This window comes from Herpailurus yagouaroundi, unplaced genomic scaffold, assembly GCF_014898765.1.
Source record: "Herpailurus yagouaroundi ecotype Mexico unplaced genomic scaffold, PumYag 163, whole genome shotgun sequence".
Lineage (NCBI taxonomy): Eukaryota > Metazoa > Chordata > Mammalia > Carnivora > Felidae > Herpailurus > Herpailurus yagouaroundi.
In genome coordinates this window covers 30,380,229-30,404,564 of record NW_024412404.1, presented here as the reverse complement: position 1 = coordinate 30,404,564, position 24,336 = coordinate 30,380,229, and the positions used below count along the sequence as shown (strand labels likewise).

The 24,336-nt window shown below is 56.7% G+C and overlaps 1 protein-coding gene across 1 annotated transcript in view; it reads left to right on the top strand.

The window, feature by feature from the left end:
• RET (ret proto-oncogene) overlaps positions 1-24,336 on the top strand; it is a 52,681-nt gene that overhangs the window by 14,409 nt on the left and 13,936 nt on the right. Inside the window, exons 2-11 of the mRNA XM_040485821.1 lie at positions 8,500-8,766; positions 10,528-10,815; positions 12,865-13,109; positions 14,310-14,505; positions 15,855-16,054; positions 18,093-18,351; positions 19,086-19,211; positions 19,698-19,808; positions 20,417-20,539; positions 21,410-21,666. Coding sequence (XP_040341755.1) covers positions 8,500-8,766; positions 10,528-10,815; positions 12,865-13,109; positions 14,310-14,505; positions 15,855-16,054; positions 18,093-18,351; positions 19,086-19,211; positions 19,698-19,808; positions 20,417-20,539; positions 21,410-21,666 — 2,072 coding nt within the window. The remainder of the gene's footprint in view (positions 1-8,499; positions 8,767-10,527; positions 10,816-12,864; positions 13,110-14,309; positions 14,506-15,854; positions 16,055-18,092; positions 18,352-19,085; positions 19,212-19,697; positions 19,809-20,416; positions 20,540-21,409; positions 21,667-24,336) is intronic.

The window sequence follows — 24,336 nt, the reverse complement described above, 5'->3', positions numbered from 1 at the left end:
GTTTGTTCCTTCCTTGTTGCGTTCATTGGTTCACTCATTAGTCTGTTCTTTCAGCTCAGATGTGGTGAGTTGGCTGATGCGACTAGAAGGTGGGTGCCCAGGAGAGTGGGGAGGAGGTGAGTTGGGGCCTCACCCCTGGTGAGGAGCTGTGTTCTATTCTGCAAGCAGTGGACAGTTAATACAGGGCGTCAGGCAGAGGGTGACATGAGCCGACTTACCCTGGTTGCTCTGTACAAGTGGCCTGTGGGGTTGAGAGCGGGCGCAGGAAAGCCACTTGAGCATTATGGCAGTGTCATCCAGGTGAGGGAGGTGTGGGAGCATGCGACTTCGATTGGGGATGGCAGAGGGCGGTCTGTGGGCTGGTGGAAGGGGTAGAAGTCAGACAGGCTCCAGGTGAGCCTGAGGTGTGTGTTCTGAGCAGTGAGGTAGGAGGTGCCCTGGCTGGGGTGGAAAGATGGCAGCAGGCTGGCGGGCTGTAGGGGGGGGGGAGGTCTGGGTCCTCCTCTAAGTGGACTGAGATGTGAGAGGGGCTGGAGCAAGATGGCGGAGATTTGCACCTGGCACCGAGGAGGAGGTCAGTCAGGGCGTGTGAACATGGCAGTTGTCAGCACAAGACTCATGAACCTGGCCACAAATGCTGTGGGACTGACTGCCGTTTGCTAGCAGAGAACAGGGAGAGAGAACGAGGAGCTTCCGACACCCAGAGGGGCGGCGAGGGGGAGGAAACCAGCGCAGGAGGTTGGCCACCTGGCTTATTGTAGTGCAACTGGAGAGAACACCAGATAGGAGCCAGAGAGAAGAGGGAATACTAAGGAGTGACAAGTAGAATGAGGATAGAGTTCTCAGCAGCAGCAACAAAAGCAAAAGAAAAAAAAAAAGTCCTCCGAGGGACTGAGAGAAAATAACTGTCCTACAGAATCCTCTACACAGCAGAAGTACCTTCCATGAATGAGGCAGAAGGTTTAAAAAAAAAAAAAAAAAGTTTTTTTTAAGGCAAGAGAAACCCCAGACCCAGGTTCATGTTCGAAGTGAGTGGGATGAAGTGGAAGGTGGGGACCGGGGAGGGGCAGGAACATTGCGAAGCGTCCAGTAAGGTTGGCCTTGGGCTCGGGGTGGTGGTGGGAGGGGGGGGGTTATATTTACTTGCAGTGTAAATGTTCTGTATGACGTATTTGTGTATATCAAATATACAATTAGAATAAAGAGAGAATGTGAATGTGATAGAGGAGGGGCCGTGGTGTGGACAGGCCACATCCTGAGAGGGTGACAGTGCCAAGCATGGGTCTTGGGGGCTAGAGAGACCCCCTCCAGGGACAGCTGGCCTGCAGGGGAGGGGCTGCCCCTGGGGAGAAGTCAGTGAGGTCTGTTTCCCATTCCCAGCAAAGATGATGGCATTAGGAAATCGTCTGTTAAGGAGATTCTGCTGGGTTATAATAAAACTGTCATCTACACGATCTGGCGCTCATCAAGGGCAGGAGCCAGGGCTGTGTAGAGAGTGGATTCTGCAGGAAGGGCCTGCCCTGCACACAGTGCTAACCCTGCCCAGGTCTTGGATCAAACCGTTTCACTCTTTTTTTCTTTCTTAGGAGCCCTGAGTTCCAACTTTCATGTTGCAGTGCAGCACATTTTTAGTTGTTGGGGGCTCTCTGCACTTCTCTGGCAGGGTGAGCATGTGCCACGGGGAGTGTGACTCACCAGTGCTCATAGCAGCCGGGAGGACAGGCCCCAAGATGGGGTGAGAGACCAAGGGCACCCGGCCAGGAAGTGCCTGCCCAGATATGGACTGGCATGGTCAGAGGGCGGCACAACCACCACAGAGGGTGGCACCGAAATCTGAGGCACCTCGGGTGAGCTGTGTGTGGCCGTGATGGCCAGGGCTGGCCAGGACCATGGAGAGCTGGCGAAGGTGAGCCCACAGTCAGGACCGGGCTATACCACACTACCCTAAGTGAGCCACAGGACGTGTGCGTGAATATGTAACCGTGTGTGTGTGAGAGAATGAGTGTGTGCATGAGAGATGTGTGTATGAGTGCGGGCTCACCGAGGATTCAGCACTCACACAGCAGTTGAAACAGGAGAGGTGAACGTAACTTATTAATCTGTGTTGAGAGGACAACAGTGGGCATAGGAGAGCTCTGTGGGCTACCTCAGGCTGAGGGCACCCAGGGAAGGACCCTGCTCCCCGGCCGGGGGTCAGAGCCTGCTGGCGGAGCTGGACAGCAGCCCACTGCTCATGGGGAAGTTGGCTGAGTCGCTTGGGCCGGGACTGGCCCGCAGCTTCGAGCTGGCTGGAGACAATCCTCCAAGGCACAGTGGAGCCAAGGCTGTGGACGGGTGGGAGCCAGTCCCTTTCAGGGCCAGGCAGGGTGGGAGCCGATGGGGTCTCTTTGAACATGAGCAGTGACTTCAGCCTTGGGCAGGTGTGCCATGAGCAGTGTGGGAGGGACCCACCTGTGCTGTGTGAGGAAAGGTCAGCTCCTCACCCCTCAGTGTGGTGCCTTGGAACAGGGGCAGCCTGGGCAACCAGACCCACGTGCAAGGAGGTGCCACCAGAGGGTGATGCTGGCCAACTCTGTCCAGACAGAAATGTTAGACTAGGTGCGGGGGGAGGATTCTGACACCCTGTGGCATTCACAGGTGAGAGGGATGGGTACGGAAGGCTTTGCAAGTTCTGTGTTGACCTGTCCAAAGTGCCAGGTTTGGTCCTCACTGGAGGCCACTCTGAGCCCATAGGCCAGACAGCCCTTCCTGGCAGAAAGTTGCCAGCAGCGAGCCTCTTGGTGGGCTCAGCGTCTGCCTTTATCCTGACTCCCGCTGCCACTTCATTAGCCCTTGTACCAAATCCCGAGTCTCAGAACCTCCAGCCGAGTGACCTTGGTAAGGCTTCCCACCTCCCAGCTTCGGTGTTCCGAACTGTGAAATGGGGTAGTAAAGCGATCTGCACACAGTGGCTGTGAATCTGAAGTTAGCAGCTTTGTGTAATACATACCTGTACACAGGTGAGGCCTGGCTGCAACCTGCACTGGCTGCTCCTCTCCCCAGCATGCCCTGCTCTGATTCACAGTTGGAGAAACTGAGGCTGCAGAGGCTGCACAGCCAGCCCTGTGGAAGTAGACACCAGTGGCCCGTCTCAGGCTCTCCTCATTCACCTGCCAGGATTGGCTACATCATTTGTGGGGCCCCGTGTAGAATGAAGGTGGGGACTCCTCGTTCTAGAATTGTGAAGAATTTCAAAACCGTGACATCAGAGCATTAAACCAAGTGTGGGGCCCTTTGGGACTGCCTAGGCTATACCCCCCTGAGGCTGGCCCTGCACCCACCTCCTCAGTTCCCTGCCTTGGACCACGTGTTTTTCCATCTAGAAGTGTCTGTGACACTGAGGAGCATTAAGGGAGCCATGCCCTGCGTCAGAGACCACCTGGGAGGTATTTTAAGTGCATTTAAGTCTGTTTCTGCTTACAATCATCGCCCAACCCACAAATCCCTTCTAGCAGCAATAGATTGGGCCCCACACGGATCCCGTAGGGCTGGGCTCCCTGAGATGAGAGCAGGCAGGCCCCATTTTCTCCCGCACATGTGGACTGTGTGGCAGTGACCAGCCTGGAGGAGGGGTGGGAGAGGGCTCTGGGAGCTCGGGCTGTGCTGCCTCCCAGCCCCTGTACCACTGGAAGTATGTGCAGTCAGGGAGGCCCCCTCCCCCCGCCACCCACAGGGTTCTGGAGCTGCTCCCACGTACCTGCCAGGTGGGGTGCTCTGGGTAGAGTAGCTCCCCCAGCAAGACCTGACAAGACCTTCTGCAGCCCCAGGGGTTACCACCCCCAAGAGACCCTCCCCACAGTGACGCCAAGAACAGCCAGGTTCTACTGGCTTCTACCCTGCTGACCAGGGCCAGGAGTGTGGGTGCTGAATGTCCAGCAGCTGCTCTATTGAGTCTCATGACGTAAGCTCAGTTGACATGCAGCGGCCCCTCACTGGTACTCTGGAGGCCAGAACGCACACCCCACCTCTCCAGGGAGGGGTCGGGCACCCTAAGGAAAGCTGGTGGCCTGGTGGGCTCTGGAAGACACAGGCTGCCCTGGTCTGTGTCTATGGCCGATCCTGTAGACCCAGCAGTGTTCCCTGGGGGGAGCCCTGGGCGCTCAGGCCCAAGGGCAGCATCTCAGAGTGTTAGCGGTTAGCGTGTGCCCTTCTGCCACGGCGTTGAGGAGGTTGGCAGCGCTCATCCGGGCTGAGCCCCCTCTTTACCTGGTGTTGGTGTCACAAGCCCAGATTGCCCCTGGCCACCAACCTGTGAGGCCCCTGGGAGTTACAGTCTCCTCTCCTTTCTGTACCCGGAAGTGCCGAGCTGCCCAGAGACATGGTATATCATCAGGGTCCACTTCCCCTCTTGAGCTGGTGTTCCTGCCTTGCAGTGAGCCCTAGCACCACTGAGGACTTTGTCGGGGAGCAAAGCCTGTCCCAGCAGGCAGGGCCCCCTGGGGGGGGGGGGGGGGGGGCGCCCAGGCCTGGTCAGCTGGGGATCAAGAGCATGGCAGCTGTGGGGGCCCCCGGAAGCTGAGTGGGCTGGTGAAGGATGTGCCTCTCTGAAAGACGGCTTTACGAATTCCAGTTTCTTTCTGTCTGTGCGTGTGCCCTTAAGCAAACAAATGACTTTCCTTCTTTCCGCCTCAGTGTCTGTGTTTGCAAAGCAGTGGTTCTGACAGTGCCTCTGTCTGGGGCTCTGGAGAGGATGGAAGGTCAGTGGGTATGCGTGGGGAATTGCCTCCCAGAGCCATCCAGTGCTCTCCCCACACTCCACCTTTGAGAGGCAGCGGGAGGCTGCAGGGGGCCGGCCCCTTCAGAGAATGTCATGGGGGCAGGACACAGTCAGGGGGAAGGGGGAGTCGTTCTTTCTGTCCACGGGGCAGTGAGCATCACTTGCCTTGCCCCCACCTCAGCCCCTCCCCCAGGGCTCTTTGCTGGATGCTCTGACTTGGAACCTTCATGGAATATTGGAGGATAAGGAAGCTTGGCTGCTGCTCATGATTCAGGCCCTTGTCATGGAGCAGCCATGCTGTGCCCGGCTCTGATCCCCCTTCTGAGCCTGCCTTCCGGGACGTGGCCATGCTGGCGCTGGGGCAGGATGCTGCCATGGGTTGGGAGCCCCCATAATGCCAGATTCCTGTGGAGGGAGGCCAGATGGCCCCGCAAGGGAAAGCAGGCCAGGGGTTTCCCTGCCAGGTAGCACAGAGGGGGCTCCCGCACGCTCCTAGTGGGAGGTGGCCGCCAACCCCCTTCGGGAACTCCTCCACCACTGTCCCCTCCCTGTGGGTGAGGAGACACCCACAGGGAGCTTTCCTGTCTTTGCGTCATGACTTGAGTGGTTGCTAGGGTCCTCTTTGGGCCCCCACACTGTGGGAAGAGTGAGTGCCCCTTCTGGGAAACGCAAGCCTCTGGAGTGAATCCCAGCTGTGCGGGGACCCTCGGAGGACCTGGCAGCCATGGCCCATCACTCAGCTCAGCTCTCTGATGGTACCATGAGTTGACCCTTCAGCAGGAGCAGCAAGAGGCCAGTTTTGTGGCCCTTTGGGGCCAACACAGCCCTCTGAGCTGCCCTCCTGTCCCTGCTGGCATCAGCGGCTAAATCCCAAGGAGGTCATCCCTGAGTGCCTCTGAGAACCTGTGTCCTCCTGGACCATGCTCTCTGCCAGCGAGACCGCAGGGTGGGGGGAGTGTGGTCTCAGCACTCCCTCCAGCACTCCCTCCCCAGAATTCCCCAGTGTGGCTTCTTCATGGTACTCCACTAGCTGTCTCCCCCTTGAATGGCAGCCCATGTGACACTCCCAGTGGATCCTTCCCCTGGGAAACTTCAGCTCAGAGCAAAAGGCGAGCTCCTTGGAGGTCCGAGCCTGCTCCTCCTGCCTGAACTTCACCCACAGGGACTGAGTAATTCTAGGTCCCACCCCAGGGACACCTCTCCTGGAGAGGGGCTTTCCAAAGGTCTGAAAGACCACATTATGGGTGTTGTCATCATCCCCCGACCCCCACCCCCACATCCCCCCATCATGGTGTTTAGTGTGGGGTGTGCAGGGCCAGGCCTTCGGCTCTGACGAAACCATCTCTCTCGCCCTCCTCCCCCCTTTCCTGTTACCCCCTTCTCTCTCTCCTTCTCTCCCTTCTCTCTCCCTCTCCCACCCCTTCCCCCTTGCTCCTTCCCAGCCCAGGCCTCTCTGACATGGCAGCACCCACACTGGAGCAGGCAGGGCCAAGGGTCTCCTCTGCTGGTGCAGACTGGCCTGGCTGCTCACCCCGACAGCTGCGAAAAAAGTGGGGTCTGGGTGGAAACAAGCTGATTGAAAGGAGAAGTTGGCGGGGCACCTGGGTGCCTCAGTCGGCTAAGCATCTGACTTCGGCTCAGGTCACGATCTCACGGTTAGAGCCCTGCATCGCATCGCATTGGGCTCTCTCCTGTCAGCACGGAGCCCGCTTCGGATCCTCTTGTCTCTCCCCACCCAAAATAAATAAACATTTAAAAAAGAGAGAGAGAAAGAAATTGGCCACAAGTGCATGAAAAGTCCTAAAGTTTGCGTTGTGTGCTGGGTAGTTCCTATGCATTATGTTTTCAGGGCTTTTGTGGTTTTTAAGCATCGTCTGCCTATTTATCCACCTCCTTGAAAATTCTTACTATTTCAAAAAACTTTGCATTATGAGAGATGTTGAACACACACAAAGTCAGCAGAGGAGTGAGCTCCTACGTGGGCTTACCCAGGGAGGCCATGGTCAGCATCCTCTTCGCGTGGCAACCACAGCTCTACCCACAGTGCCTTGGTGGTCAGGTTTGTAGGGAAACTTTACAGAAGTCGAAAGGCACAGCCCTCAGCTGTACATTGGCAGCAAATGTATGTGCCCATGTGACCCACACTGCGGTCAGGGTGTGGAACCTTTACATCCCCCAGAATGTTCCTTCCTGCCACCCCCCCCCCCCCCCCAGGCTTGTGTCTCCTCCCACCCCAGGTAGCCAGGCTACTTTCCGTCACCTGAAATTAGCCTAGAATCCTGCCATGTATATTCTTTTGTGCCTGGCTTCTTCCTCTTGGCATGGTGTCTGTGAGAGCTTTCCAGGCTGTGATGTGTATCCATAGTTCATCCCTTCTTGTCGCTGCAGAGGATTCCGTGGCGTGAAAACCACTTTTTGCTTATCCACTCACCTGCTGAAGGGCTTCCGGGATGTTTCCAGTTCTTGGCTGCGTGAATAACCCTGCCACTTGTGAATAAGTCATTTGATGGACGTGTGTTTTCATTTCTCTTGGATAAATTTAGTAGGATTTCTGGGTCCAAAGGTAGGAGTATGTTTAACTTTAGAAAAGGTTTGTTTCTCTTATAGAAAGTGCCCAGGTTCATTTTTGGTGACTACTGCCAGCCCTGCTTATCTGACATCATCTTGTTCACTTGAAAACTCTGGATCCAGGGGCACTGGGTCTCTCAGTCAGATAAGCATCCGACTTGGGCTCAGTTCATGATCTCACAGTTTGTGGGTTCGAGCCCCGCATCAGGCTCTGTGCTGACCGCTTGCTCGGAGCCTGGAGCCTGCTTCAGATTCTGTGTCTCCCTCTCTCTCTCTCTCTGCCCCTCCCCTGCTCACGCTCTGTCTCTGTCTCTCTCTTTCAAAAATGAAGAAACATTAAAAAATTTTTTTGAAAGAAAGAAAACTCCGGATCCAGATGATTTGCTGAGAAGCCTGTGTGAACTCCCAGCTCTGTGCAATTCACGTACTTAACAAACTTGGGTAATTGAGAATGATTTTGCAGTTGTCTTACACTGCCTCTTCCTCCTCTCTTTTCTTTTTCTGTTTTAAGGCAGTCCGTTTTCAGCTTGTGTTTAGCTACACAGATAGTTGTGTGCTGATGTTATTAGGACTACAGGTGAGAAAGTCCTACTAGGAGCAGAATTTTCTTATTTATCTATTTATTTATTTATTTGTTTCTGTATGAAAGACTTTAATCCTATAAATTATGGAGGATGAGGGGCGCCTGGGTGGCGCAGTCGGTTAAGCGTCCGACTTCAGCCAGGTCACGATCTCGCGGTCCGTGAGTTCGAGCCCCACATCAGACTCTGGGCTGATGGCTCAGAGCCTGGAGCCTGTTTCCGATTCTGTGTCTCCCTCTCTCTCTGCCCCTCCCCTGTTCATGCTCTGTCTCTCTCTGTCCCAAAAATAAATAAACGTTGAAAAAAAAAATTTATAAATAAAAAAATAAATAAATAAATAAATAAAATAAATTATGGAGGATGATATCTCTCCTAATTTAAGAATGAGGAGACTTAACACTTGCATCTGATTTTGCTGGCAAACTATTCCTTACGCTAGGTTGGAATTCTAAATTAGGAAGTTTTTTGGTCCACAAAGAAGCTTTTATCAAGGTGTGAAATAAAGCTGCTGGGGAATGCTGGTCTGCCTGGGAGGCTTGCTCTGGACATCATCCTTACCCCTCCCTCCCTCACACACTTCCCTCCCTTCTCCAGCTCCGCTGGGACTCTACTTCGCCAGGGATGCTTACTGGGAGAAACTCTACGTGGACCAGCCAGCTGGCATGCCCCTGCTCTACGTCCATGCCCTGCGGGACATGCCGGAGGAGGTGCCCACCTTCCGCCTGGGCCAGCACCTCTACGGCATCGCCTACCGTGCAAGGCTGCATGAGAACGACTGGATTCGCATCGAGGAGGACACTGGCCTTCTCTACCTTAACCGGAGCCTGGATCACAGCACCTGGGACAAGCTCAGCATCCGCAGTAAGGGAGCTGCCTACCCCCAGCCTGTCTCCTTCTCCCACAGCCCACCTCATGCCTCTCCTCCTCTCACAGCCACGCGGAGGCTCAAGAGGGTGGTTGCTATGCAATTCCTGTTGTGTCAGAGGAAAGAGTGAGGCGAGGCTGGCCTGCCTGTGTGTCCAGCCAGGCCAGGGCACGGATGAGTTTGGGGGCTGCTGATGATCCTTGGGCCTCCTAAGTCTGTTGGGATTTTGGAGAACCCCTGGGAAGGATTGGGTGCTCTCTCTATGCTGGACTCAGATGCCTTTTCCAGTTGGGCGACCAGGATTTGGGGTTATAAGAGGGGTTAAAAGGGGCTAGAAAAATCAGAAGGTTTTTGGTTTAGCAAATGATCTGGAACTTCCCGGGGAAGGAGCAGTTCTGCAGAAAGCTTGTCTTCCCATCCACAACAGGCTACCCTTGGTCCCTGGTGGGGACTCCAGCCTGGTGCTGGGGAGGAAAGTGGTGTGGAAGGAGGGCCTGGCCAGCTCCTCAGAGTCGGGGACAGAGCAGAACAGAGGCCACATGTGACCCTGGTCCTGGGGGGGTGCAGCAGCTTTGCCTGGTGGTGCAAAATGGTGTTCACATACCCAGTAGCTCCCCACCTCCAAGCATCTCCTCCAAAGACATGGCCTCACTGCCTGCTCCCACCAGCCCTGAGCCCCCTCATACGGGCAAGAGGCAGGTGGCATGCCTATGCATGCAGAGTGGGTGGCACTGCCCAGCAGGACGGAGTGATTGCACCCCTGTCTGCCAGGTAAAGCCAGGGTCACATGACGGAGCCCCCCACCACGTACCCCCAGTTCTGGAGGAGGTGGCATCTGAAATGGATCTCGGTTCCGTGCACACTTAACCGCTGCCGTCTTCATCCCAAGCCCCTGTGGGGATCTTGAACTAGGGCTCCAGGGGCAGAGGCCAGAGTGGAATTTGCCAAGGTGCCCCTTTTCATAATAGGAGGCCTGTTCTGTTCGTGATTGCACCTGTTAAGTCCAGTCAGGAGAGAAACCACACGGTAACTTGAACAGGGCAAGTTTGTATAGAGAATGGTTAACTACAGCCCGGGATTGAAGCAACAAAGGACAGGCTGGTAAGAAGCAAAGAGAACTCTAATGAATATGGGAGGAGGAGATGTGGGGGAGTAGCCACTACCCTAGGGCTGAGAGAGAGGGCCCAGGAAGCGTCCCTGTCACTGTGGCAGAGATCCAGACCTTGTTGGAGAAAGAGCCTCCATGATGGAATTTGCTGGAAATTCCCCCTCCAGGTGCTGGGGAAGTCTGTGGAGAGGTGGCTCCACAATGAAAGCCCTTGGGGAGGGTGTGGAAGGGAGCGGCCTGCTGATCACCACATGCAGTAGGAACCAGCCTGGGGAGTTGGACCCAGGGCTCAGGGCACCCCTCTGCGGGGGGCAATGATGTGGGGAGAATTAGGGGGAACAATAGACCCCAGTGCTCAGGGCACCTGAGGAAGCAGTATTTGAGCTGAGACCTGAATGACAAGAGAGGCGGGCCTGCCAGGTACCTCCAGGCAGAGGGAGCAGAACCATGGGACCCTGAAGCACAGACACGCCCCAGGTCCAGGGAAGTCGGTGGTGGGGTGCAGAGAGCCCAGTGGAACCCTGTGGACAACCGTGAGGACTGGGCTTTACACTAGCCCTGCAGCCAGCTCCTGTCCCTTCCCCATGCTGTTCCCTACCACCTGTAGATGTGGCTCATGCCCCACCAGACCTGACTTCTTTCTCTGCAGATGGCGGCTTCCCTGTGCTCACCATCTACCTCCAGGTCTTCCTGTCACCTACATCCCTGCGTGAGGGCGAGTGCCAATGGCCCGGCTGTGCCCGTGTGCACTTCTCCTTTGTCAACACCTCCTTCCCGGCTTGTGGTTCCCTCAAACCCCGGGAGCTCTGCTTTCCTGAGACAGGTGTCTCCTTCCGCATCAGAGAGAATAGGCCTCCTGGCACTTTCCACCAGTTCCGCCTGCTGCCTGTGCAGTTCCTCTGCCCCAACATCAGCGTGGCCTACAGGCTCCTAGAAGGTGAGTGCCGGCCTTGTAGGGCCATCCTCAATGCCTGCTATGTGCCGAGCACAGGACCACTAGCCCTTGATATGAGCCATCTGGTTTATTCTCCACCACCACACCACCCGCTCATTTAGTATTCCAGAAATATTTCTTGTCATGGATGATGGCCTGTCAGGGACTAGGTACTATTCTAGGGGCTAAGGATGTGACAGTGAACTAAAGTCAAAATCCTGCCTGCCCGCAGCCTCCATTTCCCTGGGAGATGGAGACCATGCACATGCCAAGGAAATGGGGTGGCTTCTGGAAGGTGCTACGTGGGAAGTAAAGCTCCGAGGATATAGAGGGGTGGAGACTGCAGTCTTAAATCTCGTGGCTGGGGAAGGGAGAGCTGGAGTAGAGGTGGGAGGGCCCCAGGCAAGCTGGGCTGGCCCCTTTGAGATCCCTGCAGTGGAGCCCCTGTATAGCTGAAGTGGAGTGAGCGACAGGGGACAGTGGAGGTGCATGAGAACAGAGAAATTCTTGAGGGTTTCCCCTTGAGGGACTGGGGAGTCATGGAAGGCTTGTCGGGAAGGGGGGCTTGGCCAGACCTGACCTACCTCTAAAGGATTATTCTGGCTGCTGTGCTAGGAATGATTTGGTACGGGGCAGCGTAGGGTGGAAGTGGGGAAACGGTTAGGAGGCTACCTGAGAAATCCCTGAGCAAGAGGATAGAGACCGGAAGAAGGGTGAAAGGCCACAGGGACATGAAAAGCAGGCAGCTTCTGGGCATGTTATGAAGGAAGACCCAGCAGGATTTCTTGAGGCGTTGGGTGTGGGTGTTGAGGGGAAGGGGGAGCTAGTGTGGCTCCAGGATTCTGCCTAAGCGGCTGCAAGGGCAGTAGACTTTGCCACAAGATGGCCCTGGGGAGGCCCGCCAAGGTGGGGATGGTGGATGAGTCCCAGTGGAGGTGAGAGGGGGCACCTGAGCAGACCTCCGATGGGAGGCACCATTAAAATACTCAAAAGCAAAGAACTGGGACCCAGAAGGTAGACTGCTAGTAGTAAGAGGAACCTGGCTTCACAGCAGGTTTACCGTTCACACCGTAATGAGGTAATCATGTTACAGAAAATCTCAGTAAGAGAAGAAAAGTAGCCACCCACTCCCCCAGCATCCTCACACTGCCCCGCAGCAGGGATGGGTGTCTTTGTGCAGGATTGTTAGCCAAACGTAAGGCTGAGCATGCTGCCCTTCCTCATAAAGGTTACATCATCAAATTTTGTTGAGCGTGTTTTTTGTAGTCACAAACATCAGAGAGAAACATTATATCATAAGCATTTCCCACATGTAATCCACATGTAATATGTGGCTTTGAGGAGAGGGAAGGGACTTTTGATTTCCCACCGAATGGAGCTGGCCTAACCCTTCCTGGTTGGCTGTGGGGGCAGTCAGTGTTGACCTTCAAGCCCTCAGCGTTTCCCCTTTTCCGAGTTATTCCTGGAGGATGAATTGCAGGACAGGCTTGGGCTGAAGAGTGTACCATGGTGACTGGCCCTCCCCTCAGCGGGTAGCGGGAAGGTACATAAGTCACTGACCACGTAGTCAGTGCTGCTCCTGGTCAGGAGCAGGCATGTTAGCCTTCATCATCCCATCTCTTGGTGAGCGAACTGAGGCACAGAGAGGCCGAACGACCAGTCTGGGATCACACAGCCAGAGACACAGCTGTCCCCGCCCCCCAGAGAGGCAAGGTTGGGGGTTGGGCAAGTAGTGTGAGCAGCCTTCCCTAGGTTATCAGGGTGAGGACTTGATGCAGGCCTCCTGGTTCCTGCGCGTCCCCAGCAGCACGAGTGAAGGGGGCAGGCACAGGACAGCCGGTTAGTGCACGGTCATCACTGCAAACCCGTGCCTGAAGTTCCACACCCACCACCGCCAGCGCCGAGGAGGAGTAGTTCAGGGCGGGGCCAGCATGCTCCGCAACTCTGACCCACTGGCAGGGCCCCTGAAAAAGGCAGCTCGCCCTGCCCCCCTCCCCAGCCTCCTCCCTGCCCCGGAGTCATGTTGGGGTTCCTGGTCTGCTTGGTGCATAGGTGAGAACCTGCCCTTCCACTGCGCCCCGGACAGCCTGGAGGTGAGCACGCGCTGGCCCCTGGATCGCGAGCTGCGGGAGAAATACGAGCTGGTGGCTGCTTGCACGGTGCGCGTCGGCGCACGCAAGGAGGAGGTGGTGATGGTGCCCTTCCCCGTGACCGTGTATGATGAGGACGACTCGGCGCCCACCTTCCTCGGGGGCCTCGACACCGCCAGCGCTGTGGTGGAGTTCAAGAGGAAGGAGGTGCCTGTCTGCCGCCCTTGGGCTTGTCTGTTTTGTGTCGTCCATCTGTTGGATGTCTGCCATTCTGTCCACCATTTATTCCTTGGTCTGTTCAGCTGTCCATGTGGCTGACCATCCGTCTAGCTATTCGTCTTTTATTGGTCCATCCAACTGTCTGTTGGGGCTTTCTTCCTGTCTTGGGGGTAGCTGAGGAGGAGGGGGGAGGTCAGCCTGGCTGCCCTCTCATGAATGTCCGGGCGCCCTGAATGCCTAGCATGTGTCTGACCAGGCTGTCAAAGCCAAGGGCGGGCGTTCGTGTCAGGGGTGTACCTGTGCCTCTGCCCGTGGGCACAGCGGTGCTGCTCTGAGGGGGAGAGGACAGCTGCCAGGAGGGCACTCCGTTCCACTGTGTCAGCTGTCACTAGAGGGCGGTAGAGGCTCGTGGAGGGTGGCCAGGGAGTGCATCAGACTGGCAAGTGCCGCTCCCAGCACAGCAGGCCCGCCCACCTCCCTGCAGGCGGATCGTGACTGCCACCTGCTGGGCATTGGGCCGTCCTGCAGCCGGCTGGCCAAAGGCACAATGGGAAATGTGTCGTCCGTCACTTGCCTCTCTAGGCACCCCAAGTGGTAGATGGGCGGATGGGAGGAAGGCACGTCTCACTGGTAAAGGTCGCATGAGCTTGGAAGGGCTGCCTTGGGGTGACAGCAAGGAGTCTGGTTAGCAGTGGAAGCAGAGATGCCCTGTGACTGCTCAGAGCTCTCCTCATGATTCCCTCCAGCCTGGTATACAGAAGGTCCTTGGAGGAGGACATTTTGATGTACACCTGGGCTTGGATCTGGCTCTGCCATCTATCACTATGTGACAGTGAGCTAACTCCTCCACCCTGTGGGGCCCGGCTTGCTGTGCTTCATGGAGACCTGGGTGAAGCCTATCAGCAAAGCACCTGGGCATCTGCTCTCATCCATTCTTAGGGGAAATCTGTAGATGTCTGTCACACCTGTTGCACAAGTGAGGCACAGTGGCCCAGGGAGGGTGACTGAGCCAGATTGGCAAGGGACCCTCTGGGAACTTGAATCCAGGCCAGTGTGTCCTTAGAACTGGCTCTGAGTGTGCACATTTGCCCCGCCTTTGGTGCACGTGCCCTCCTGAAGTCTCAGGCTTACAGGGTCTCTGAGGGGTCCCTCTCACCAGCTCTGACTGGCACCCCCTACTTTCTGCAGGGCACTGTGGTGGCCAAAATACGTGTCTTCGATGCAGACGTGGTGCCGGCATCCGGGGAGCTCCTGAAGCGATACACAAACACACTACTCTCTGGGGATGCCTGGGTCCTCCAGACATTCCGTATCGAGCACTCCCCCAACGAGACCTTGGCCCAGGCCAACGGCAGCTTTGTGCGGGCAACTGTGCATGACTACAGTAAGAGGGACCAGGCATGGCCTGGCTGGGCCCCCTAGGGAATCCCACCCTTGTAGCATCCTACAAACACAGATACTTGTCCTTGCTCTCTGAGCCCTAGGATGAAGATCCTTCCACTCCACCCAGCCCTTCCTCATCTTCCACTGGTCTCACCTTGGCCACCTTGGTGGGTTTTTACCGGCTTTGTTCCCTCACTGAACTGCCTCGTGGCAGGCCTTGGCGGGACCCTCCCACATTTCCCCATGCCAGGGTTCACTGCCCGCTACAAACAAATACATCGTTTCCTGAGGCCTTCCTCTGGCTCCTGGCATCTGCTTTGCTGCCTCCGAGGTGGCCAAGTACCTGGGGATTATTTCTCCCTAGTCCCCATAGCTCTCTACTCACAGAGGTTAGTACCCGGTAGCATCTCTGTGTGCTTGAGCCAGAGGATCCTGCAAAGATTGTCCTGTCTGGCTCCCACAGGGTTAAGCTCCAGGGGCCTGCTGTGCTCCCTTGCAGGATGGGGCATCTTCATCAGCTGCCTTGCCTCCCCCCCGCCCACCCTCCTGCCCATGTTTTCTGGGATTATCCTTCCAAATACCCTAGTTGCACTTGAATCCTTGTTTTGGGATCTGCTTCTGGGGGAACCCAGAATCGCTGGTACCTTTACCCCTTTCTGCCTGGCCTGATCCTTTTTGTTTCTCATCTTCCTCACACACTCTGAGCTGTTGAAGGTCTCCTGCCCTGTACAAGGGGAAATGTCATCCTTGCCCGGGCTCATTCACTCTAAACACCCTGTGTACCAAAACCTCCTGACCCTCATCCTCCTGTCTCTGTGAAACTAGAACCACAGCCACGCCATTCAGCAGGTGCACGGAAGCGTGCAGGCTCCGAGCACTGGGGGCCTGTGGAGTCCAGGACTCCGCTGGAGGCTGCTGCTGTTGGGAGGAGTTCTCTGGGGGAATGGAGGCCAGTATAGTTTTCCCAGGGCCTCGGTGGTGGTACATCTTTACCCCGTGTACACCCACACATACATGCTCCACACATACACATTCCACGTGCATACCCGATACCTACCACATATACATACATATACCCTATACACAACACACAGACACCCCATAACACGTACCACACACACATACAGGTTACCTCCCAGCTGAGAAGGATTTTCTCAGCTTCCAGCTCAGCACAACGGTTAACATTTAAACAGTGGTTCTGACTTAGCCACATCTGTTATCCATGCACCATATGTGTGAAAATCTGTGTTTGCACCCATGTGTATATGTACCGGGGACATGGCTGGGAGGAGGCACGCGGTGGCACGGGGCAGTGGGCCCAGGCAGTCATCACCGTGCCCCCACCCACAGGGCTGGTTCTCAACCGGAGCCTCCCCATCTCGGAGAACCGCTCCCTGCAGCTGACCGTGCTGGTCAATGACTCGGACTTCCAGGGCCCCGGGGAGGGCACCCTCTTCCTCCACTTCAACGTGTCCGTGCTGCCTGTCAGCTTGCACTTGCCCAGCACCTACACCTTCACTGTGAGCAGGCGGGCCCGCCGCTTTGCCCAGGTGAGCCCACAGCCCAGTGCCTACCTGGGGAGGGGCATGGAGGGACCAAGGACCCCCAGGGTGGGGCACTCTATTTTACAGATTGCAAGCAGGGCTGGTGTTGAGAGACACTCCCTCCCTGGCCTAACGTGTACACAGAGTGGTCCAGGGGAAGCCACGGGCACGGGGCCAGGGAGGCTGGGGCCATGACAGAGTTGACAGAGTCACAAGGGTAGGGCTAGTGGGCACCATGGACCTCTTTGTGGCCGTCTTCCTTTGTATTTTTAAAACATATTTTGTCCAACTGTAAAAGCAATGCCAGCCAAATCTACGTAGGCTGACTTGGAAAGATGCTCCTGGTGGATTGTTAAGTGAAAAGTGATTTGTAAAAATACTGGCCTCCCATGACTCCGTATGTTCAAAAACAAATTTTCATTGATGGAATTTGCGAGCGTGTGAATGCAGGCAGCAAGTAACAGTGGCGCCCTCTGCTGGGAAAGGTGGGGAGCACTTCCACTTTGCCTTCTGCATGTGCGTTTACTAGAGCTTATCTTTCATTTGTCATTGGAAAATAACAGTTAGAAGTGAAAAAAAAAAAAAACATAAAGTAGTAAGTATCCGTTAAAAAAGATGCAGGACAGTGAGGAGAGATCCCTTCTCTCCCTATCAACTAGTATTTAGCATTTTAGTACAGTTCTTTCTAGAATGTTTCTCTTAAGGATTTTTGTAGTTTTACTTGGCATTACAGCATGCATATGACTTCACATACTGCTCTTTCCTAATGGAGCAGCTTCGGATACACCTCTTCAGAATGTCATGTTTAAGGCCATCTCCAGTTGTCCCCGTTTCTGTTGTTGGTTCCCATGCACCCTCCACTCCTGACAGCCCCCCGGGTCCAGCACACAAAGGACCCCACCCTTGGACATATCCAAGCTCCCTGACCTGCCACCCAACCCCGGACCTTTCATGGAAGCAGAGGTCAAGGGCGGTGGGAGGTAACAAGGCAGAGGGGTCCGAGGGGTCTCTGAGGGGGTGCCAAATGGAAGCAAATACCGTAAGAGGTGTGTCACCTGTGCTCTGGCAGACTTGAGATCAGAGGGACTTGAGTCCCAATATGGCCTCACACTCACTGTGATCTTTCACCCCCCTCCCCGGTCTTTGTGACTGTAAGTTAAGGATAGTGACCTTGGGCAGTTTTGAGGACCGTATCAGAGAGTGGAAGTAAGCACATTTTATATGGGAATGTGCTGGGAGATCTAGGAGGTAGTAGTTTTATTATGGTGTCGGGCTTGTGTGTGGAGGAACCTGGCTGTGCCCTGGGCCTGAGCAGGGCTGAGTGAACACCTGCTAAGTGGCTGCAGGCCAGGCCCCACCCTGCCCTCTGCCCCCTGGCCTTGACTAGTCAGAGCTCCTGCTTTTAAGCCACTGAAACCAGTGTCTAATTTGAACTTCAGTGGCCGAGGGGTAAGGAGAGTTCCAGGCCCCAGCAATGGCACTGCCTGCCTAGCATCCCCTGGAGAAGCATCCCCTCTTTCCCAGCGGTTCCAGCCAGAGTGCCAGGAAGGCCCCTGGGTCTCGTGTGGGACAGGCAGAATCATGTGGCCTGGGCACAGTGCTCTGACCGACCAGGCAGGTGACCTGGAGCAACCGGGCCACATGCACTGAGGATGGCAGTCGGTGGTCCCCATAACAAAACCGGCCTGGCCGGAAGTCGGGGAGGGGAGGAGGGGGACCCAATCGGCCTTCGTGCCTCAAGGAGCCGGTGAGTAAAGAATGAGCCGGGAGAGTGGGCACCCGCCTGGAGGCAGGGCCCTGAGTTCTTCCACCTCTGGCCCCCAGGAGGTAGGCGGTGGTGTGATGGGCAGGGCAGGGGAGGGCCAGGCATCTGGATGGGTCTGCAGGTTCCAGGGGCATGGAGGACGGGGACTTGAGGGGGGTCTGTCATACCTGGAGCCCGTAGGGGACTGTTCCAGGACTCAGGCCGGCCAGGGGCCCCTCCAGCCACCATCACGAGCCAGTGCCGCACCCAGCTGAGGCATTTCCTGTGCCCCATGCCTAGATTGGGAAAGTCTGTGTGGAAAACTGCCAGGAGTTCAGCGGCATCCACGTGCAGTACAGGCTGCAGCTCTCCAGCACCAACTGCAGTGTCCTGGGGGTGGTCACCTCAGCCGAGGACACCACAGGGAACCTTTTCGTGAACGACACAGAAGCCCTGCAGCGGCCCGATTGCTCTCAACTCCGGTACACGGTAGTGGCTGCCGACCGGCCAACCCGCAAGCAGACCCAGGCCCTGCTGGTTGTCACCGTGGAGGGGACATGTGAGTGCCGGGGCCGCGTGGAGGATGGAGATGGGCAGGGTAAGGTAGAGTCATGGGCTTCCCTCATAGAAGTGGCCTGGGCCTGCCCCCTTCACCCAATGGCAGTGCCCCTGGGCGCGAATCTCCTTCCCTGCAAAATGAGACTAAGAGTGCCCGCTGCATAGCCAAGCGGGAAGGGTGACAAGGAGAAAGTATAAAACAGCTTAGCCCAGAGTGACTGAGTAGTGAAAGGTCACTATTCCCTGTCACCACTGCCAGTGCATTCTATACACGCCCTTGCTATAGGACTGCCAGATAAAATACAGGACCCTGGTTAAATTTAAATTTCAGGTAAGCAACAAGCAATTCTTGTTGTAAGTGTGTCCCACACAACATTCGCAGACTTCCAAGTGTGTCGATGCAGTGTTAGGGATGTACTTACACAAAGCAAGCATTCAGTGTCCTCTCTGAAATTCAGGTGTAACCGTGCATGTGTATCTTTGGCTGAGTGTAGCCCTGTCACATCCTCCCTCCATGCTTAGCCCAGTAGCTGCCCCACCCCTTGCTGTGACCGTGGTACCACCCTACTTCCTCAGTGGGCCCCATCACTGCCCTGTGCCCTGATGCAGAGGCACCCCCACCCCTCTAGCCTCACCCATGAGAGAAGCTTGGCCAGTGCTTCCCTCTGCCCCTGGATGCTGGCTGGACACCGGGCCCAGGCCAGCCCTCTGTGACCAGCTTTCTGCCACCCCCAGATGTGGCTGAGGAGCCAGGCTGCCCCCTGTCTTGTGCAGTCAGCAAGAGACGCCCTGAATGTGAGGAGTGCGGTGGCCTGGGCTCTCTGACGGGCAGGTGCGAGTGGAGACAGGGAGATGGCAAAGGTAGGCCCCACGCAGAGCCAGGGGCCTGCGGCCAGGCGGGGGAGAGGGGTAATGGTGGCTGAGTGGAAATGGGGTCCATGTAGGCCCTGCCGGCCACTGTGATGGCCCTCCCCTCTCCACGTGTTCTCCAGAACTTTGTCCCCGTTTGTAGTTCCTGATGTCAGGAAAGGGTGAGCATGAACACAGAGCACGGGCGGCACAAGGACGTGCAGTCTTCTCATCGCCATGGGACCACAGGTCCTCTTGGGTGTTGGAAGGTCTGGGCCAAAGTTGGGATGTGGCCCCAGGCAGTAGGGCTTGGGTGTAGATGGCAGCAAATTCTGAACTGTGCCCACCACCCCATGGATCCCACTCACGGATTCTCTGCTTGGGCCTCAGTTTGCTCCTTTAGGGGGAACAGGGTTGGCCTGGGAGGCCCTGGGGTGCCGCCCTTCTGGCCCTGGCCATCTGACCTTGTGGTAGTGACCAGCCTGCCGTGTGTCGTAGGAATCACCAGGAACTTCTCCACCTGCTCCCCCAGCATCAAGACCTGCCCCGACGGCCACTGTGATGCCGTGGAGAGCAGAAATGTCAACATCTGCCCCCAGGACTGCCTCCGTAAGCAACTACTGGGCCTGCAAGTTCAAGGGCCCCGGGTGGGTGGGAGTAGCCAGCGGGAGGGAGAGGCTTGGACTCCCACCTGCACTTTAGCCAGACAAGCCTTATGCCTGGATTTTTTTGCCAAGACTTTTTCTAACATTTCATTTGAACAAAGGGCTTTGCACCACCTCCCGCAAAAAAAAAAAAAAAAACAAAACCTCTGGAGACTGGTGCCTGGACCAACACTCTCCAGTGTCTCCCTGGGCAGCTCACATGGGTAGAGCTCCCAACCCCTGATTGTCCTGGCTTCCTGATGCCTCTTGTCTGCTTCTGAAAAGTAACTATGTGTGGACCTCAGCGAGGGCCCTGGACAGCCTGTAGGGGCCTTCTTCTACCTGCTGGGGCCACTGGATTGGGGGCAGACTGTGCTGATTCCTGCCCAGGTGACCCAGACTTCAGAGCTCACTACCCTTCCCACCCCCACCTACCCCCATGTCTCCTACCCACCCCACCCCTTGGCCTAATATGCTGACATCATGTGCAGAGGGACTGCTCATGCTTCTTCCTGGGTGGTCCTGGTTGGTTTGGTCACACCAGGAGGCTTAGTGGGCTACATCTGTCACCAGGGGGCGGCAGCATCATTGGTGGGCATGAGCCAGGGGAGCGCTGGGGGATTAAAGCTGGCTTCGGTATCTGCAACTGTTTCCCAGAGGAGAAGAAGTGCTTCTGCGAACCTGAAGACAGCCAGGGTGAGTGGGTGGGGGACACTGCGGGGGCCATATGCAGGGCAGGGCTCCCCACACCTCCCTGAGCCCCAAAGAGCCAGGGAGGAAATTGCAGGAAGGCAAGTGAAACCCCGGGAGACCCTCCTCCTTCCCTCTGGGCCTCGGTTCCCTCATCTGTGCAGAGGCATCTAGGTCAGGGCCTCTACAGAGTAAGTTTTCTGCCCTGAAGTTTCATGGTAAAGGTTGGGCTGGAAAATTCTTCCACCTAGTAACTCCACATCTATTCAGTTTGTCCTTGTGCAGGGCCTTCTCTGGGCCCATGGCACCATCTGACTGGAACCCCACTCTCCCAGCCATAGCCTCCAGGTGCTCCTTCTGGGCCAGCAGGTGCGGGTAGGTGGCATGGGTCTGAGCACACGGGAAGCTTTCCTGCCTGGGCCCAGGGATGTTTTTCTTGTATTTGAGTTGTTGCGGCATGGCACTAGGCCCTGAGCCGCTTTCCTTCCCTCTCCCAGTTTTACAAAGACAATACACTGGGAACACAGCAGAGGAACCCTTCCTGCCTGCCTGCCAGCCCCCCGGCTGCCAGCATCCCAGGGCTAGCACAGTGCATACACTGCCTCTGCTGGGTGGCCTCGGGCAGGCTGCTTAAACCCCCTGTGCCTCCTGGCCCTTCCGTAGGAGGGTGATAGCAGTCTCCGCAGGGAAAGCGACCTGCCAAGCGGTCGGTGCCGTGTGAGTGCGTTATGCTCACGACTTCGCGCTGCCACACTTGCCGGGCCGCCCACCTTGTCACAGCAGTCCTCCCGCTGCTGCAGTCATGCCACGCTGGTGCCCTTTGGTATCGGGGCACCCTCGCAGAGCGCTGTCCCTCACGGCCGCCCCTGCTTGCAGAGCCGCTGTGTGACGAGCTCTGCCGCACGGTGATCGCGGCCGCTGTGCTCTTCTCCTTCGTCGTCTCCATGCTGCTCTCCACCTTCTGCATCCACCGCTACCACAAGAACGCCCACAAGCCACCCATTGCCTCTGCTGAGATGACCTTCCGCCGGCCTGCCCAGGCCTTCCCGGTCAGCTACTCCTCGTCCGGCGCCCGCCGGCCCTCTATGGACTCCATGGAGAACCAGGTCTCTGTGGACGCCTTCAAGATCCCGGTGAGGCTCCGCGCAGGACCTCCGCCTGGGAGGCAGCCCTCCTGGAGGCACTGTGGGTGACAGACACCCCAGGCCTGGGGAAGCTAGGAGGTGCGGGGAGGGGCACGCGGGGTTTCCTGGTGCCACGTCCTGTAGCCCACAAGTGGCTAATGCATCCTCACTCACCAGGAAGACATCACAAGCAAGGCCCCAGCCTCCGCGGAGCTGCCTTCCAAGGAGGGCAGAGGACATGGAGGCAGTTTAGCAGAGTGGAGAGTGATGGGTGCTCATTTAGGTGGACTGAGATTTGGGAGGGTGGGCCATGCCATACCTGATAGGCAACTGTCCTCCAGATGCCCCGAGGGCTGCGGGCTCCTCCCTGAGGAGGAATGTGGATTTTATTCCCAGAGGGTGGGGCCCTGGGGGTTGGGGGTTCAGCAGAGGAGGCCCATATTCTGCCTTCATTTCTGCAGGCTCCTCTGTTGGGGAGTCGCCGGGGTGGGTGCAGAAGTAGGAGCCCTGTGGGGCACCTGGATGGCTCAGTGGGTTGAGCATCTGACCGACTCAGGTCATGATCTCACAGATGGTGTGTTCAAGCCCCGCTTTGGGCTCTGTGCTGACAGCTTAGAGCCTGGAGCCTGCTTCAGATTCTGTGCCTCCCTCTCTCTCTGCAGCTCCCTGGCTTGTGCTCTTTCTCTCTCAAAAGTAAATAAACGCTAAAAAAAAAAAAAAAAAAAAAAAAAGAAGAAGAAGAAGAAGTAGGAGCCCTGTGATGAGGCACTGTCCTCAGCTAGGCGAGTGATGGCAGCAGGCAGGGGCTGGGCCAAGGTGGCAGCAGTAGGGAGGGGAGTTCATCTGTGGAGTGGAAGAGGGGGTGCCATGGGCCTCTGGGCCAGCTGTGGAGGAGGCAGGCCCGCGAGGACCCTAACTGGCTGGCTGATGGAGAGTGCTACCCAGAGCCGGCAGCCTCCTGATCCCCTTTCTCCATGGGAGGTCCTGGGCCTACAGTCACTATGTGCTCCTGAGAGCCCCCGTCCTGGCCAGGACTCCCCTCAACCTGCCACACTTCTTCTGTATGCCTGCTGGCAGGTGCCACGGAGCTGGAAGCCAGGTTCTAAGAGGACCTGAGAAGAACACTCAGCGCCGAGGGTGCATGTGAACAGAGGCTCCCCACCCACGGCCTGGCAGCAAGCATCACAGAGTGTGCACCTTGACAGGGGTCACCGAGTAGGGAGCTCAGGAGTCACGGGGCCTTTGGCAGTGCCCAAGCAGGGCTGGGAGGTGGCTGGGGTTTGCAGGGGGTGCTACTCAAGGGTACTCCCCCTTAGTGAGGGTCTGGGCCACGGACGCCATCCCCAGCTGTGGCAAACACTGTGGCCTCCGTTCTGGCTTTCCTAGTTCTAGTCGCTCAGCAGACAGGGGGTCTGTGACCTCTGTCCCAGGAAGCGTCTCAGCCTCGACAGCAGGCCTGTGGGATGAGCCACTTGAATCCTTTGTAAACCCAGGCAGTTTACGGTGAGGTACACAGGAAGGGCAGTGCCTGTGGGCGCTTGTGCAAGTGGACACACACCAATCTCAGCCCACGTCCGCTTGGGCCCACGGCACAGAGAAGCCAGAGCCCAGCCTGAGGACCCTGACCAGCTCTACGGACATATTATGCAACTGCTGGACCTTACTTGTCTCTTGTATAAAGTGGGAAGAAACGTCAATGTCTTTTAAGAGGATCAAGTCAGTGCTGTCTACGCATGCTTAGTGCAGTTTCCGTGTGCAGTGAAAACTCCAGTGCAGTGTGGGTTGAGGACACCAGGGTAACAGTGATGACATTGTCAACCCTGACCCTGACTGTGGGTTCCTGGGGAACTTGAGGCAACACCAGCACGCCCGGCAGCTGGCCAGCAGGGACCCTGTATGTGGTGCCGAGGGGAGGCTGCCTCTGCCCATGAAGAGCACGCACACCTGTATATGGGTGTTGGAAACCATGGTCCTGCTCAGCAGGGCATTGGGGCCCAGTGGTGTCATCTGTGTGGGTCAGATGAGTCTGGCAGGTCACATCATAGCAGCGCCCCCAGGCCACACCCATACCCAGCTGCAGGGAGAGCTGGGGCAACAGACACCCATAGTGGCCCAGGAGGGAAGGTTCCTGATAGGCTTTGGCATCCCCAGTCAGAGTTCAAGGATGCAGAGCCAGGCTAGGGTCTGGGAAGGTGTCCCAGAGTAATCTGAGTTGGGTTTCAGTGGGAAGGCAGGGTGGGTAGAAGGGAGCATGGGAAGCATGGGGAACAGGTAGAGGCAGGTCCAGGGAAATGGCCAGTCCCATGGGAGGAGCAGCATCTTCCACAGAGGAGGACAGAGGTTCCCAAGTAGCACGGTGGTAACTTTTCTGGAGCACCACACAGGGAAGTTGCCCTGGACGCTTCCATCCATAGCTGGGGGTCCTTGGCCAGGAGGCAGCTTGGGCCACTGGTGCCAATTCAGTCCTCTTGGGGGTCCAGGGGTTCTCTAGAGAGGACAGATTGGGACCTGGTCTGTGGGATGTCAGTGGCTTATGGGCCTGGTGTCCAAAGCAGAGGCAGCACTGGGAGGCTTGGGCTTAACTCCCAGGGAAGAGGCCACACTCCCATGTGAGTACACCCTGGGTGCTAGGCTAGCCCTGAACCCCTTGTTTGAGAGACAATGACATGGGCCTGGGAG